Genomic DNA, 17,896 nt, shown 5'->3' with positions numbered 1-17,896 from the left:
AAAAAAAAAAAAAGTAGACAACCTAGTCACTGACCTAGATATTGTAAAATATGGATAGTTTTGCTTTCAGTAGCCCTCTCCCTGATGAAGTTATTAACCACGCCAACTTCATTTGGCTCTATCTTATTTGTTTTCTTCTAGTCTTGCTAAATCAGCATATGCTGGCATAATAACTATGTGAAGAGTAGAGTTCACATAGTAGATGTTCTTCAATGTAGAATTTTCCTTCCAATTTTACCTAGAGTCTCCTAGAGCACAGCTCTGATGAAGAAAAAAAATATGTAGGGAGAAGCTTGCAATTCTCAAACAACTCATCCTCCCATCCTCAAACTCCACCAAGAACTTCTCCCTACTTGTTAAGTTATTGAAAGGGCTCCTGTGCTAACTGGAGCTCAGAGATCAGCAAGTACACTCACCTAAATAAACAAGTCAGCTCATAGCCAGCACACAGTCCTAACCAAGCAGCACCTACCCCTATCTCCTTTCTCTCGTTTTTTTTCTTTTTCGTTTTTTTTTTTTTTTTTTTTTTTTTTTCTTTTTTGGTTTTTTTTTTTTTTTTTTTTTTTGTTTGCTTTTTGGGTCTGTGCAATTTCCAATGCTTATTTCAGTGTTTTTCTGATAAAGAAAAACAAGACAAGAAAATAGGAGAAGGCATGTTTCTCAACTTCCTCTGGAAGTTTTGGGTCTAGCTCTGCTCACTTGCATCAGACTGCCTCAGCTCAGAGCCCCTCCTTCTGCAGTGTGTATGGAAGCTCAAGGCAGATCCTTGCCCAGACTAATATTTAACAACAACCTGCCATTAATCTAAAAGCTTCTTTGAAGAATCAGTAGTGAGGATGTACAACTTACTGTTCTGTGATAGTTTTGGACCTTGACCATAAGGAGTTATACACTTGGACACCAAGAGATTGCAGCAGAAAAATCTTCAGAAAGTGAAAGATATTTTTTTATGTTGATGTATATCTGAATGTTCCATTTTTCCTTCAGAATATAATGTCTCACAAAGAATGTCTCAGGGTGATTAATCTTCTGGTATCACTTCTATTTCAGAACATAAACTTAAGGTTTAGCTGGCCAAAGTATCATCATATTTTTAATTACATAATTTTATGTTTAGACATTTCTATGGTTATGGTTGCTGAAAGAACAAGAAAATTACTTTGATTAAGAGCAGCTTGAAAACTATGCAAGAAAATTACTTTGATTAAGAGCAGCTTGAAAACTAAATAATCACAGCAAGGAAGGATGACTGCATGTTTACCTGCTGGTTACCTCTCAGCTCATTTATTTGAAAGGAAGTAAGAAACAACTGATTCTTCTAATCTATGTCTAGCTTTAAAATCAAAATTTTCATTTCCCTTTCTTTTGCATCAAAGATTCCTCCCTGCTGAGGACAAGACACAACCAGACAAAATTTCTTACTGGCTTCAGCAGATCTGCATGGAATTAGTAGGTCACTAAAGTTTTAGTTCCTGGAAGTGGCAGAGACAGATGTCTGGTGTGCAAGAGGGTGGCTGTCAGAGAAATGTCACAGGCAGAAGCATGTTCTAGTATCAGTTCTTCTATTAATTTGTGCCACAGCAAAGTTTTAACTAAAACATTATCTTAACATTTCCTAAACTTTGACTGCTTGACTTTGCATCCAGAACTGACCTGCAGCATAGCCACCCACAGGTCTCAACTATATGCTTTGAATCAGCACATTTGCTGCGCCATTAGGGAAGTTTGATCTTCCTCCTTTTCAAAGCCGGTGTCTTTAATTTCTGTGGGAATCGACCGAGCTGTAGCCTTTTCCAGGTCCGCAGTGCTTGCCTGGAGGCAGAGCCCAGCCCCGGCTCCCGAAGGGGCGGCTCGGCAGCAGCAGCAGCAGCAGCAGCAGCTCGGCGTGGATCGCTCCGCTCCCCGCGGGCTGCAGGGAAGCTCGTCCAGCAGATGGAGCTTCAGGGCAGCCCAAAAGCCGCTCTCCGCCTCTCCTGCCGCGGATCCTGGGAGCGCTGCTCCCAGCTGCATCCATCCCCGCAGCGGCCGGGCAGGGCTGCCCGCCGCCCGCGCAGGGCGCTCCGAGCCCAGCCGGGCACGAGTTTCCCTTTTAGCAGCCCAGCAAAGCCGGTCTGGAGAAAGCCCAGCCCTCGCCAGGACGCTGCTGTGCTCCCTGGTGCCGCTGCTCTGCGGGACACGGGGAGCACCCCCGGCAGCAGCCGCGGCCAAGCCGCCCCTGCCCGGCTGCAGGAGCCGTGCGAGCGCGCCTCCGATTTAATGTACGCGCACCCAAAGCACCAGGCGTGCGAGTTCGAGCTCGCTTTGCTAGAGGTGCCCTGAAGCACTGATTCAAATATTTTTTAATATGTCTTTTTTCGTTCTTTGAAAAACAAGGTAAATTCCTAATGAAACTATTTGTGCTTAGTCTGGAAATGGAGAAATGGAATTAGGAGTTAAGTGAGTAATAACAGGGAGATCCTGTCTTCTACTACCCTGCAGTATTTCCAGCTGCTTTAAATACATACACAAGTTTGTTTGAAGTTGCTCACAACTTGTAAAGTTTTCCTCTGACTTTTCAAAAAACACTTTTAACTAGAAAAGTACGTTGTTCTTAATTTTACAGCCTCCTCCTCCAGTACTTCTGCATTTGCTAATGTTCAGGCACTGGGTGTCTCCAGAAGGAATTTACTGTCTCCTACACTACTGGCCAACATTTTGGGTTTTCCTGCTTCTTTGAACACACATGCACACACACACACTGCCCTCCAAAAACCTCATCTGCTCGGTGTAATGTGGTTGTTACAATGCAGCCTTGCCTTTGAATCCTTGAGCTGAAGAGCAGAGATAGATACAGGTACATGTGAGGGAGCCCTGTGGGTCACCTGTGGTTTTCAGTGATAAATGACTGTAGATGCACAAATTAACACAGAGGTGGCTAATTATAATTTTCTGCTTCTCATAGAAAATGCAACCCCTCCTTCACGTCCCCCAACACTCCCCAGGGCTCTGATTTGGAAATTCATAGCCACTGCACCTAAAGAAATCAAGTGTCCATAGTCCCTACCATATTTAGGACATAAAAGTTAACTTGTTTTACTTAGAGTTGCTTTTTTCCAAATCCACCTTCCTTAATTCAGCTTCTTGCTTCTAACCTTTCAGCTTATCAGCATTGATTTATTTAATATAAAGTAGTGAGGTTACCTTAGATCAATTATACCTTTTTTCTGTGCAATTTCCAATGCTTAATACATCTGTTACTGCTCAGCCGCAGGGACAACTTGTCCAGCTGGATCCTAAATTATTTCAATCCTTAATTCAATTGCATTTTTGCCACAGCCCAGCCAATGAGCATAATTCTTTTATGGCTAAGAAGCCTCTTTAGAAATAATCCAATAGCCCATATTAAAATATAGGTCATTGTGAAAACTGCCAAGTGCCTGACTTGTCATAACTTTGAGGATAGGCTCTGAGTCTCCTTTGGCATTGCTGATTCTTTCAGTGCTTGGAGGCTTAATTTTAAAACAATCAGCTCAACAAAAACAATTTACTTAGAACTGTCCAAACTACTCAATGTTAGCTGGAAAGCTAAATTGCTACTTGGTGTTGCACTTGGATAAATGCTACAACTAAGGGCAACTGGAGGTTTCCAAGTACTAAATCAGTTCACAACTTGTGCCTGTTGCTATAGACCTGCAAAGGTTTTGGACAGTAAAAACAAGTAAAACCCACTCAAACCTATACATGAGGTGAAGACACCTGTAAGATGGATGTGTAAAATTTCATAAGGGAAAACATACAAAAATTTCTTAAGCTTTGGGGAGAAACTACTTTTTGCTCTTCAGCTAATACTCATTATGAGACTTGAATCCTTTCAAAAGTTTATATTTTTAGAGATTCCTTTTCTCCTAAGAGAAATAAATAATTGGTCTTTTCAGTGTTTTAGAGGAGAGTATTTCTAATTAGCTACTGGATTTTTGTTTTTCTGTCTCAAAGACATGGAATCACAGTATCGAAAGCTTAAGGAAATGAGTTGCTTTAGGACCACTAACAGCCACAATGATCCTTTCTGTCAAGTAACAGCAATGGAAAGTTCACTGCTTTTAGGCAGATTAGGTGAATCTCACTTTTTTCTGTCCTTGTGGATGTCCAGCACCCAACTGTAGTGTGAACCCATGCTTGCACACATTCTCCTAGTGAAAAAGCAACTTTAGCATAATTTGATTGTTTCTGAGTACTCTTAGGAAATGAGAATTCTCAAAAATGAGAAACAGAACTTAGATAAATGAGGCTTTTATTTCCACATCTCCTTTCCACACATCATTCTCACTGGCCACAGGAAGTTCTGCTTCTGTACCAAAGGAAGAAATTTGATCCCAAATATTTGGCCCAGTAGAAAGCACAAACGACTACTAATTTAAATGTTTTAACTCTTTGTTTGGACTTTATTGTTATCAGTGAAATCAGCTGCTTTGCATTTGGAAAAAGAATTCATCCTATTGTGCCTTCAGATACAGGTGCATGATGCCTCTTAAGCTGAATGAGGCTACATAAAGATTGGCTTTGAATGTTCAGTGATCATATAGTATACAATAAACTTAGCATCAGCGGCCTGTATTAAGGCACTTATTTCTAGTTAAGCAAGATATCAAGCTCATTCTCAGTCTTTTTTTGCAGCCTGCACAATTGGACACATTTTATTTGCTGTACAAGCAGCGATATCAGCAAGAGACTGGCAGCAAAAGAAAGGACAGGTCCTCCCAGCAAGTAAGAACAGATTGCTTCTGGCTTTTTTTTTAGTCTTTTCAACAGGAGGAAAATAATACCCAGCACCTTGCCATCAGCAGTGCAGTTAAAAATCACCTTAGGATCATATGAAATTCAGCAAATATTTATATCACTGGATATTTTGAGTCATCTCCCAGTCTAGCTTTAGACATCAAGCGAGGGGTCTTGTTCAGGGTCTGCAGATGACAGAAATTATGAAGTATCTTAGAAAAACCTTGATTTAGGCAGATGCAAATAATGCTATGACCACATGGAGCTCCCAAGTTAAAACAATTTTCACAAATTCTACCCACAGGTGTATAAGCACAGAAAACTCCTACATGTGAAACCAGCTTCCCAAAGGAAGGCAGATTAATCTGGTACCTTTTTCTCATAACTGCCTTTTGTAAAAGCAAGGAAAATGGGGTAGATATTAATCTATCACGACTTTACAAAAGTAGCTGTTACGATGACATTTGTAATTGTTAGTCTGAGCAGAAGACATGGAGATAAATAGAATTGTTAAGACAGGAAAGGAACTGACTAAAGAGGATATAATACTATGTTGTGCTGTAAGGATAATTACAGGCTTAGAGTGAGATTACCCATCTTGAAAGATCTGTTAGTGGAAATGATTTTATTAAATATTTGCATTAATAATACACACCCAAAAGTTTGTGTTTGCTAATGAAATTTGGAGATGATGAAGTTGGCAGGCAACATTTAATCAGTGAAGAATGGGACTCACACAGGGAAAAAAAGGAAACCTAGCATAACAGAGATGGGATGGAAGCAAACAGAATAAAATGGTAAACCTGGTCTTGAAGAATTAGGGAAGTGACAGAGGAGAATGACTTGGGTGTTAATAGCCTGTCTGTGGACAGACATTTAGTACAGATGTGAAAAAGGCAAGAGAGATCTCCTCATTAAATTCTTGGCTGATAATCCTGGGAGTTATTACTATTTCACTAAAGGTTGGTAAGACTTCATCTAAAATCTAGGCCATTTTTGCTCAAGAAAGGTTTATGCTAACCATAAAAGAGAAAGATTACACTGATATATAACCTGGTGAACCCAGAGGAAGGACTGCAGCAGAGCCAACTCTACTGGTTCTCGGACTGTTCAAAGCAGAGACGAGGTCAGTGTGTGCCCTTGCTCCCTTTTGGACCCTTGCATCCTTTGGACCCTGCACCCACTTCTCTTCTATTGCACAAGCCGAGATAAGGGAGGAGTGTACCACATGCACAGTCAGACTGAAACTGGGAGTGCTCCCAGTTCCACCCCACTTACATGCAGCTTTGCAAATCTCCCTCATACAGCTATCTCTGAGACAGAGTAAGCCTGGTGCTAGAGCAGCAGCAGGAGCTAGTGATCCAAAACAGGTAGCAAGAATGAATATGCTGAAGCTGAAACTTAATGTGAAATGTTCCAAAGGAGATTTAAATCTTTAAAAGACACTAAGTGCTAGTAAACTGAAAAGAGGTCAAAGGGAAGTGAAAAAGTTATGCCTATAGAGAAGGGGCAGTGATGTAATTATGAGGATTAAAAACTGCTGGACTTCAACGTCATCCTCTCCACACATACATATTCTATACATTAGAAAATGATAAAGATGCCATGAGACAGGTTCCTTGGGTGACACTGATGGTCTCATGAAGGTCATCTGGTGCCAGAGGCAGCAGATTCCAGGTAAGAGGTTCTTTGCAGGTGTGTATTTGTGACAACCTCAAGCAATGGGTTAAGGAAATTACAAAAGCTACTATCATGACAAACAGGGAGAAGCCTTGTCTTCCCCTAGAACCTGGCATTCTTGCATGAACAGAATACCAAAATACTGCGAAGAATTTCTCTAATATTTGTTTTCAGTCTGAAGACAGTTTGTAACATGACAGACACTGTCAAAATGCAAGGTAGGACCAACACAAACAAGCCCTTCTCAGCGCAGAGATGCATTTCTTTAGCTCTAGGGAAGAGATACTATGGCAGCAGCCAGCTAACAATAAAACACGGAAGTTTTAAATAGTAAATAAACATTACATTTGGAATGGCATTGTGATTTTAGAGACACTGTGAAGCAAACCTGCCCAACCCACTCTTAATAAAAGTCCAGGAAGCTGGGGCTGATATATCTACTGTCATTAAAAGATGGTCCATGGCATGGCATCCTTTGCCTGCTAACCTAGAAAGATGGGCACCCCTGCCAATGCCATGTTCCTATCACTGTGAAATCCTTTTACCATTGATTTAGTCAGAAGGCTTTGTTCCCTTTTCCTGCAGCAGCTGGCTATTCCTCAAGTTTCTTCTATTAGAGAATAACCAAACCTAACTTCTTTCAACTTATGCACTTTGTTTGAAAAACACTTAATCTTTTTAGTGCTGGTGAGCCTCAAGGCCAGAATGAGTTTCTGTGGATGTACCAGGACATGACTTTAAATACTTGATGTATATATCCATTGCCTCTTTTACTTTTTTCACTGTATCTTGGATTATAATCAGAAACTGATGCCCCAAGACTTCAAGTCCAAACCAACTTTGTCATTCAAACCTACTCTTAAAAAAAAATACCCTAAACCCCAAGTCTTTAGTTCCCATTGCATTCACTGCTTTGATAGCTAGAACTCTTTTCATTTTCCCACAAAATTTATTGTGATTCCTTTGGTTTAAATAATGGTGGGCTTTTTTCTCAATGACATTTACCTCAATTTACTTACAAAACAATTATGTCCTCTCTCAGTTACTGTTTTGCTTAGCTAAACTGCCAAGCTCTTGCACTGAGTGTGTCAGACACTTCATGAAGCAAGACTCTTACAGATGCACCCACAGTAAAGTGTGAGTTCCAGCATATTTGAGCACTGTTTGTTTGGTACCACCCTTTTCAGAAGATGTTCCTCGGTTCATAGGAAGGGCTGTGGGCAGCTCCTGTAGTTCTGTAGGGTCAGTGGCAGAGGGCTGTGCTACCAACAGTGGAGAATTCAAACCCTGCTGCCAACAAGCACAGTGAGCCTTCACACCACCAGCAAATGGAACTCTGAAAGCACACGCAGAATTTTTGTTCATTGGGGTTTTTTTCCTTCCTAGACACTAATGTGTGAGTGACAGCCTCAGTATACTGTTACAGCACACAGTATATTCTCCCATACATGGCAAGGAATGACAGACAAGAATTTGAATAATTGATGACTAACCTAGCAATACCTGACTGTTTTCTGAGGTAAATTACAACCTGTTTCCCAGCCAACAGAGGCATATCACTAACACCCTGCCATCTTGCCTGGCCCCATTGAGGCTTCTAAATACAGTATTTGCTTCCCTGACTTCAACTCTACCCACTGTCAGGCTACATTAGGCATAACAAGATCCAGACAGATTCAAGATTAAACAACTTTTTCATAAAATCCAATTGAGGACTTTCTTACCTTGAGGGTGCAGCGGATATTACATTAACCAGATTGTGCACACTTTCCATGCAGGAACTAAAGGCATATATATATATATCTATATGTGTGTGTATATATATATATATGTGTGTGTGTGTGTGTGTGTGTGTGTGTGTGTGTATATATGCAGAGTGACTTAATTCGCTTAGGAAATAAGCGGGGGCTTTCTAGATTCCTCCCACCACACACATCATGATCAAGCTCAGCTAATTGAGACCTTGTGGGGAAAAGGGTGTTCCTTAGCAAGGCCCTATTTTTCCAGAAGCAATACAGGAGTGCCGCTGCCTAGCGTAGGAAGTCTGTGCAGATCATTAAGGCAGTAATAGTCACGTGGAGAGAGGGGAACCAGATTTTAAAAGCTCCTTACTGGCTGGGATACTTCTTCAGCTCCCAGAGAGACTGCAGTTCCTGAGTGGTGGAACCAAGAAGGAGCAATCCCTCTCCAGTCATCTTCTCCCTCCCCACAGGTACCAGGGAATGGGACAGAGACACCCCCAGTGCTTTCTGGTGAGTTTGTCAACAAGATGCCTTCAGGGCTGTGCAGCTGAGAGCAGAGGCTGCCTTGATGTCTGAAACAGAGCATGTCCTTTATTTGCTGTGGGAGAATGGGGGTGCAGACTCAAACTCAGGTGAGCTGGGCATATCTGGGGGCAGTGCATGGCACAGGGTCTGTATTTGGTGTGTTTGGTGCATGTGGTGGAGTGTCTGATGGGTGGTGCAAGGAGGAGGCAGCAGTGCAGCTGCGCACGAGCACGATCCCGTGGGCTGCACTGCACAGGAAAACAGCAACTGCTCAGAGGGCACCATGGGATAGTCATACAGACTTGCAGCATGTATGGCATGGAGTGCCAAAAAGCAGAGAAAAGTCTTGTGTGGTGTATTGGAAAGACATGAGGACAGGAAATCACAGAGTCACAAAAGAGAACGTATGAGCTGCATGGTTTAAGCACCTAAATGCTCTGGAACAGGATAGACACTGCGCAAATACTTCACCCAAAGGAAAGCTTTAGGATTCAAGTCAGAGTTTGGATGTTGGAGCTTGAACCAAGTGTTTTGTGTGTTTTGTGTGAAAGAATAAAATCTGTATATTGTAGCTGTCTTGCTAGCATCTTTTTAGTCTGTGGCCTAAAGACAGATGGGGAGGATACCAATATGTGAACTTTAACTCCGAGGGGATATTCTTTTTCACATTCCAAGTTTGCAGACAAATCTGGTGTTCTTTATGAACTCTGACTAGCGCCTCTTTATGTATTACAATATATGTAATAGTGTTTTATCAGCCCTAGCAGAATAAGTGTGGTAGGCTGTTAACACCTTCGAGAATCCTCTATGACTTGACCTGCTCCCACTGATGCCAGGCAGAAGGGAAACTATTTAATACCGGGGAAGGAAAGCTGTTTTTTGTCTTTTGTGGACAAATTTTATTCCCTTAACTGACACGGAATGTAGAGTTACTATTCACAGCTGTAACAAGAAGAGTCCCTGAAAACCCCTTTCTGCAGCTGTATTTAGCCAATTTCTGGCACCAATCACTGTTCTGCCAGACAATTCCTTGTCCATTCTACATGCAAAAGACTCGGGTTCCAACTGGAATAGCAGTAAATAGCTAATGTCCCACAAATGCCTCACCCTGACAACTGAATTCTACCAGCCTCATACTTGCCATGAAAGAAGACGCTGGGCATCCATCAGCCCTGGCACAGGAGCATTAGCACTGTCCAGCTCTGCTGTGCAGCCTGCATCCCACCGGGCTCTGATGTCAAAAGCCAAAAATTCTGCTGTTTAACTGAGGCCACACTAGCGGACAGGGCAGATCAGCCGAGAAAGAAGGGAACTGGGCAATACAAGCAGGCTCTACCTGTTGCCTGCTAACGGCAATTTCAGCTGCCTGGACTAGGGATGCGTGTTTTGCCTGGCGGGGAGCAGCAGCTCCGAGCGCGCCGTAGTCTGCGGCAGAACGGAGCCGAGCTGAGTAACTCGGAGGGGAACCAGGGGCCGTGTGGGACTCTGGGCAGTGCGGGGTTCCGGGCAGTGCGGGCTCCGGGCGGTGAGGAGCTCCGGGCAGTGCGGGGCTCCAAGCGGTGAGGAGCTCCGGGCAGTGCGGGGCTCCGGGCAGTGCGGGGCTCCGGGCAGTGCGGGGCTCCGGGCGGTGCGGGGTTCCGGGCAGTGCGGGGCTCCGGGCAGTGCGGGGCTCCAAGCGGTGAGGAGCTCCGGGCAGTGCGGGGCTCCGGGCAGTGCGGGCTCCGGGCAGTGCGGGGCTCCGGGCAGTGCGGGGTTCCAGGCAGTTCGTGCTCCGGGCAGTGCGGAGCTCCGGGCGGTGCGGGGCTCCGGGCGGTGCGGGGCGCGGGTCGGAGCCGGGCGGCGGCCCCAGGTGCGGCCGCTCCCCGCGGAAGAAGGCGCGGGCAGCCCCGCTCCCCGGGGGCGCCCCGGTCCCCCCTCTCCCGCCTCATTTGCATGGCTCTTATTACGGCCGTGCCTCGCTCCCGCCGCGCTGACACCGCCGGGCTGAGCGCGGAGTCGCCTCCAGCGGGAAGCGCACTTCCGTTATCTGCGCGCCCGCGCCCCCTCCTCAGCTCGCTCTCTCTGGATGTTTAAGGCGAGGATGAACAAACAGGTCCAGCCCGAGCGCAAAGTGTCGGTGGTGGCCCCCTTGCCGGACCGCGCGGGGCCGCCGCCGCCGCCGAAGAAGGACGTGGAGCTGATCCTGGTGAAGGAGCACAACGGGGTGCAGTACACCAGCAGCAGCCTCCTGCCCGCCGCCCCCGCGCCGCGCTACGGCACCCAGGACAGGGAGACCTGGGGCAAGAAGATCGACTTCCTCCTCTCCGTCATCGGCTTCGCCGTGGACCTGGCCAACGTCTGGCGATTTCCATACCTCTGCTACAAAAATGGAGGGGGTAAGAGAACCGCTTGCGAGGTCTTTTTCCCCGGCCCCACACCCCCGAGCCGCGAGAGCGGCATCCCGCTCGTGTTGGCGGAGTTTGTGGGGAAAGCCGGGAGCCGGGGCTCACCCCGCCGTGCCCGGTGGCCAAGGGAGCAGCGGCCGCACCGCCCCGCAGCGCTCCCCGCTCCTCCCGGGCAGCGGGGACCCGCCGCGGCACCCCGGGCACCGCTCAGCCCCTTCCCCGGAACCATTGCTCGCACACTCCTCGAAGTTTAACTTAGTTTTTGAGTACAGGCGTATTTGCCTTCTGCTGCCACTCCAGGCTGCTTAACGCTTTTTTTCGTTCGCAAAAAATAGCACCAAGAGGAGGGGGGGGGGGGGGGCAAGGCCAAACCAAAAACACTCAAGCAGAAAAACAGCATCTAGAAGAGCTAGCGCCAGACCACTGAAAGGTTTTGTGGGGACAGTTTTAATGTAGGATTGTGATTTCTGCCCTCGGTTCTGCAGTGTGGGGGTTCTCCCCTCCTCCAAAGTAGGTAGGAGACTTGTTACAAACAAAACCTCACCTCCTGCACTGTTTGGCAATGACAGAAACAAAAAATTACACACAGTAACTATAGTTGGCTCAGATTGTCTGGCATGTCTTCAGTGAGACCTTAACTCCATCATCCTCTTTCATCTCCCTGAAGTACACTGTGTGTTGTCAGCGATGACTCCAGCCTGTGATGGAGTAACACCATCTGCAAGCCGGGCAGGTGCCTGGGGTGCTCTCAAATCACACACAGAAAGAACAGACCCTGCCTGGCAGATGGAGAACTGTGTGTGAACAGTGAGCCACACAGATAGAACCGACAGAGAGAAAGCACATTCTGAAAGATATTTATGTATGTATATAGTGATAGTGTGGTTGCCTGGTGATAAAGGCCAATAGGTCACACTTGTAGCATAAAATAATTGCTTCCTGTGAAAATAGGAATGCAGGATGAATGAGAAAATCCCTATCAAATAACATGGAATTATACCTGTCCTTGGAACTTAATAGGATATTGATGCTAATGAAACACTCGGTCGAGCTTGGTAGCTCCAAAACTTCTGAGAGGAGTCAGAAAATCCCTCTGCTCACCACCCAGACAGACTGAAGAAAGAAGTTAGTACTGAAAAATAACCTCCATCCTTATTTCGTTATGTCCGAAAATAGTCCTAGCCATTCACACTACAGCAGCACAATGCACCAGGAGCCCAGCAGGCTCCTGCTGGGTCAGGTGCAGGTGGGCAGCATCATTCATACCACTCAGGACAGATGCACCACTGCCACATCTCCACATCATCTGGCAATTTTCAGGAAAAGACATTATTCTCCTATCTCACATTGCACAAGGTGACACCCAGAGTGCCTGAACTCTTTTCTCTTGTAATTTGGGTCACTTAATTTCCTAACCTGCTTCCTTCATAATTCACTGCCAGCTCAGGCACAGAAGGTAACAGTCTGCAACTCTTGCATTTTGTTTAGCCACCATGTATTATCTTATGCCAGTTCAGCTAGAAAAAAAACTGGGTCTTCATTAGCATCTTCTGATTCAAATACTTCCAAATGGCAGCAAAGAAAAAGCCAACAGCAACAAGAGGCATATTTCAGTGAAAAGTTTGCAATAATTCTTCCATATCATCAAAGATAGAGAGGCCCTTTGCTGCCAAAGTCTACAGAATGGCCAAGAACTGTTTACTGATACAGAGACCAAACACTCTGGTGTCTTAAATTTTTTCCATCCATTACCTCTTATGTTGGACATTCATATCAGTTTTAGTCAGTAGAAACTCTTGTAAGAGTTTCAGGCTCTAGAAGGACTTTACTGAGTTTCAAGCCAAACTCAATCCCTTCTTTCTGTGTTTAGAAGATTGTTTGCTTTATGCATAAATTTTCCTACAGGACCAAAAAACATAAGGCAACAGGCAGAGCTGTGGGATATTGTTGGATTTTGTTGAGATCTTTCTAGTCATAATTCATGGATATTCTTAAATATCTCCCCCCTGCCCCCCACTGCTATTTCATGAGAGAACCTTTCCAGCACTAATTTAACTTTTGCTGCCTCTTAAGGATAGCACAATGGGTTTCATATAATTGCTATGTATCCCCATGCAAAAGTTGGATACATGTGGATACAGACATGGGGAAAACTTAATTTCACTATTTTAGTAGTTTTTCTGCACTGCTGAGCAAATTAAAGGGATGACATCAGAAGTTGTTTTTTATACTTGACTAGACTTAACATATAAAAGAATTTACAGGATGCTCATACCAGGATTACAGTTTACCTTTTGATATTTATAAGGAGCTGCTAGATAAAGAAGAAACCAACAGAACAGATTAAACTTGAATTGGATGGTATGCATAAAGTAAAGCAGTGGAAGGTAAAAGATTTCCTTTCTTCTTCCTCCTGCAGCTTCTCTTTATTCTGAAAGCCTCAGCAATTACTCAGCCTCAGTGAGCAGAGCTTAACAAGAGCTGACTTTGGAGAGCCAAACGTCTGGGTTATGAGCACGTTATCAGCCGTTTGATACAAAATACTCAGTGAAACAGAAGCACAAGCAGCTTAAGATGCCCTAAGTCCTGGCTCAGCATAGCTTGTGCCACCTAACAAAAAGAAATTCTGCTATCCTACCAAAAGGTACATCACAAAGGTTCTACAAATGTTCTTAGAATTTGAACAACAATATCAAGGACATGGAAGTGGTAGAAAATGGCATCTTCCTTTACATTAAAAAAAAAAAAAAAAAAAAAAAAGTTAGCTTGTTGACATATGGACTATGTCCTAAAGCTAACTATGATTAATTCAAGATGCCTGCAGGCAAACTAAGGGCCTTTGCATGTTTGTAAAAGTAGGTGGCTCTCAAGAAAGCATGGAAACTTGCAAGAATTGAAAAGGAAAATATAAACACACACTGTATTCCCCCATTCAAAGTTGAATTTTACAAGGACATGGATGTATATACACCCCCTTCTTTTTACTAGCCAGGTCCTGGAGTTTCTTTCTTTGATAAACTCCAGGGAAATTTTCTAGGAAAAAGAACCAGAGATGGAGGCTTTTGGGTTAGATCTGGAAGTTCCACTTATACAAAACTCTGATAGTTTACTTTAGTGAGTTTTACTTACACCACCCAGTGGCAGCTATACAGACTTTTTTTGTTAGGTAACTTCGGAGACAGCACTGGTGGTGGTAACAAAAAGAAACATTTATATTTTAACAAGCTCCCAGTAACAAAAAACTAGAGAGTAAGAAGCATCCAGCAGAACTAAAACACTGAATGAATAGCCAGAAACATCTGTGTTTTGGGAGTGGCCTGCTGAGAGACCCCAATGGGACTTCTGCACAAAGATAGATGGCAGAATGTAACCCTTCTGTAAACAACTGTAATTTTTGGAATCATTCTTCTGCTATTAAAAAAGTCCCCGGTCTTTAGTAGGATCTAAAAATCTAGAGCATTTATTTTTCTGTATCAGTTACCTACTTTCATAGGATTTGCCTGCCTTACAAGGGCAGAGACAGATCCAGTGGCTGTATTGTAATGAAATGTGCCACAGAAAGATTACAGGACAGTTTAGTATAACAAGACTGGGGAGTTCTTGCCCTCACTGACTTCTTGGAAGCAGGATATGTCCACTGTGTGCTCTAAAGTATTTATCAGGTGATAGGGTAGACTCTGAACAGATGGGGGAAATCTGCAAGCTCCCACTAAGTAGATATGGCAACACTCCAAAAGGGGGAACTCTCAAACATCACCTTGTCAGTCCAGCTGATCAAAAAATATCACAACTTACATGTATTTGACTGCTGCTTGCAGCACAGAGGAAAAGCACTGTTTGCAGCAGATGGAATATTTTTTGTGCAGTGCATTTGTCAGAGTTGCAAAGGAGCAGGACTTGTCACTGGAGAAATCATCAGTTATGGTCATTAATCTTACAAGAGCTTATATCCTCGTTATAACCTTTCTGGCAAGAGCACTTTTATAAAAAACTATTTTTAAGGAAAAGATTCCCTAGCTGTTTAACTCTCTCTGTAAGTGGTCAGCATCAATGTAGTCCAAAGAATTCTTTATAACACAACAAACATTTTAATTGCTCCCCAGGTCTACAAGAGGCTATGGTAACTTAAAGGAGACTACTATTAAAATTATACTCTCATCAAATTAAGGAAAGATTTACCCTGATATTTGGATTACATCTGAAATTTTACTGATGCCAAATGAAGTTGAGTAATGCCTACTATGATTAACTGATGTGCTCACAGTGGGGGAGGATGATGCTCAGTCTTAGTTAACAAGCTATTGTAGTTTTTGTGCAAGACACTTTCAGTATTAACGTACATTTTTGTTTCCTGTTCCCGCATAGTCATAGGCAGAATTAATATTTCCCACTGAAATTTGGAGAAAAGGAATTTACCAACATAAAGTATTTACTTTGTGAGCCAAAGTATTTGCAAGGTCAGTCATGTTCAGACTACTCATTAGGAAGCATGTAATTGTCGGATTAGTCACTGGAGACTTACTGTATCATAAGAATCAGATTAAGTTTTTAATGAATTTAAGAACAGCTGCAGATAAATATTTTAACATTACTCTAGCCATCATCATGCACACTTTAATCTCCCCTGCAGCATTATTTTAAAGTGTTTTTAGACCACAGTGTTTCCAGAAGAAATTTGCTTTAACAAACAGTTTGCCAGCAATCAATACACTTCAGAAGCATCTTACAATTTATCCTAACGCTCCCTGTCCTAGTCACAGTTCCATAAGCTGTAATGCAGGACTGAGCAACGCACAGCACAGGTACCAAAGGCAGCATAAACCACATCCAAATATCCCTGAGCAGGCCCAGCACAAAGTCAGGAGCCCAGAGCTGTCACGGTGGAGCTGTCACCTCCCACAGAGCTGGGAGCCTGGCCACCACACACTCCACTGAGAGCAAACTCTGGTGCTGACAGCATCACCTTGTCTTTCTACTACACTCTGCCTCCTCAGTTTTGCAAAGTGTCTGCCACCAAATTTAATCACTATTTTGGGAAAGAATATAATCCGGCACTTTACAGTTCAAAGGTGGATGACCTTTGCCTTACAATACCAGAGTTTGTACTTCAAAATAGCATTGATGATGATAATAATAAATCAACTTTGAAGTAATCTCACTGCAAAGCCTACGCCAAGAGTTTGACTCATCAGTCAATCAAAGCTCAGATGCAAATCTAGTGATTTTGGTTTCCTAAAAAGGGTTTTTCAATTCCCATTAGCACATCAAACCACTGACCTCAGATAGGTTAAACTGTTATGCTGATCTCTTCACTACGGCCATGAGCTCTGGGTTCTCAGCCATAGTGTGACATTAGGGACAATGCTCAGTTGTGTGGGGTGGCAGTACCTCCTTTCCCAGATCCAGAGTCAATGTCCAGCTCACAGATGCTCTCTTCCCTTTCCCACTCCATCTATTCTCTTTCCCTTCCTTGATCAGCCACTAAACCTGGTGCATGCAGGGCATGCATTCACCCAGGCTCTTCAGCACTGGAGCTCACATGCCAGTTGCCAGCTGCTTCTCTGAAATTCCCTGTTCTGCTCTGCATGTCTTATTGGCTCCACAAAATAAATCTTTAGAACAGGAATTTCTGCAGGGTTATAAGCTACTGCATCATACACCTACTACACATGAAGTATTAAGAATAGCTGAGAGAGAAGGACTGAATCTCTCACCCAAATCTTTCATCAGTTGTAAACTACTTGTTTCTGACTCTGAGGTGTGATACCATGAAACAGTGTATAATTGTCACACTACATAGACTCTCAGCTAAATACCTGCCTGTGCAGAGATGTTATTTGTCCCTGAACAATTCTAGCAACTCCTAGATTGAGAAACTTACAGAGGTCTAGAGATACACTAGCATAGAAAGGTTCTAGATGGGATCCATGATGTTTAGCTTGATGTTACACATTAAGAGGACCATCCTGTGGCTGATGCAGGGCAAGTGTTGAGAACTGACCTAAATGGTGCTCCAATCAATTACCAAAACTGATTTTCCAGCTTTACTGGCAGCAGAAGAGCTGGTGTGGACCAGCTGACAAAAGCAAAGATACATCTTTCCAAGTACAGTGGATACATATTTTGATTACCACTTTATTCTAAACCAAGAGGCAGAAAAGTCTCCAAGAACTAAACTTAGTTCTGTTTTTAAAAATTTAAGATCCCTGCTTAAGATCTCCCCATCCCCTGCCTCCCCCCGCAAGCCCTCTTCATTCCTGTACGCCCTTCTCAATTCTGCCAAGGAACAGAAGTACTGGAACATCCCTAGTAAACCATTTCTGCACAAGTATATTCTGCAAGTCACATTAGGGAGCCTTCAAAGCTCATATTAACTCCTACTGAAACAAATACAGGACTTTCTTACAATTTGACATGGAGACCTGGCTTTGGATACTCATTCAAACTGAAATAGCAGACACCTGAGCTGCTGAGTGTGTCCTTTCTCACTCACATCATCCTAACCTCTGGCAGTAATGGAAAAGAGAAAGGCCAGCTTAGGAGTGTAGCAGCCAACAACCCTTCTTTACTGAAGAAACCAAAATATCTCTACAGAGACTGAGGTATGGTTGACATGGTTTGGGGGCAGAATTTCACTTTCATCTTTAGACAAAATACCACAAACCTGTCTGTCAGTTCAGTGAATAAGTGAATACAGTTCCAGCAGTCTAAAGATATTATTTTCAGACAGATACTTCTTCCCCATGCTTAAACCAATATGAAGCAGAATGTTAATACAACTACTTACACATAAGATCAGGAGGAACATAC

General features: G+C 43.6%; 1 protein-coding gene across 1 annotated transcript in view; it reads left to right on the top strand.

Annotated features, from left to right (window-relative positions):
• Nucleotides 1–10,476: 10,476 nt before the first annotated feature.
• Nucleotides 10,477–17,896, top strand: part of SLC6A2 (solute carrier family 6 member 2) — a 59,058-nt gene continuing 51,638 nt past the window's right edge. Inside the window, 3 exon segments of the mRNA XM_041458760.1 lie at nt 10,477–10,683; nt 10,686–10,747; nt 10,750–11,077. Coding sequence (XP_041314694.1) covers nt 10,635–10,683; nt 10,686–10,747; nt 10,750–11,077 — 439 coding nt within the window. The 5' untranslated portion in view covers nt 10,477–10,634.

The sequence above is a fragment of the Pyrgilauda ruficollis genome, unplaced genomic scaffold, assembly GCF_017590135.1.
Source record: "Pyrgilauda ruficollis isolate IOZ18807 unplaced genomic scaffold, ASM1759013v1 scaffold13, whole genome shotgun sequence".
Classification (NCBI taxonomy): domain Eukaryota; kingdom Metazoa; phylum Chordata; class Aves; order Passeriformes; family Passeridae; genus Pyrgilauda; species Pyrgilauda ruficollis.
This window is presented reverse-complemented; position numbering and strand designations above follow the sequence as displayed.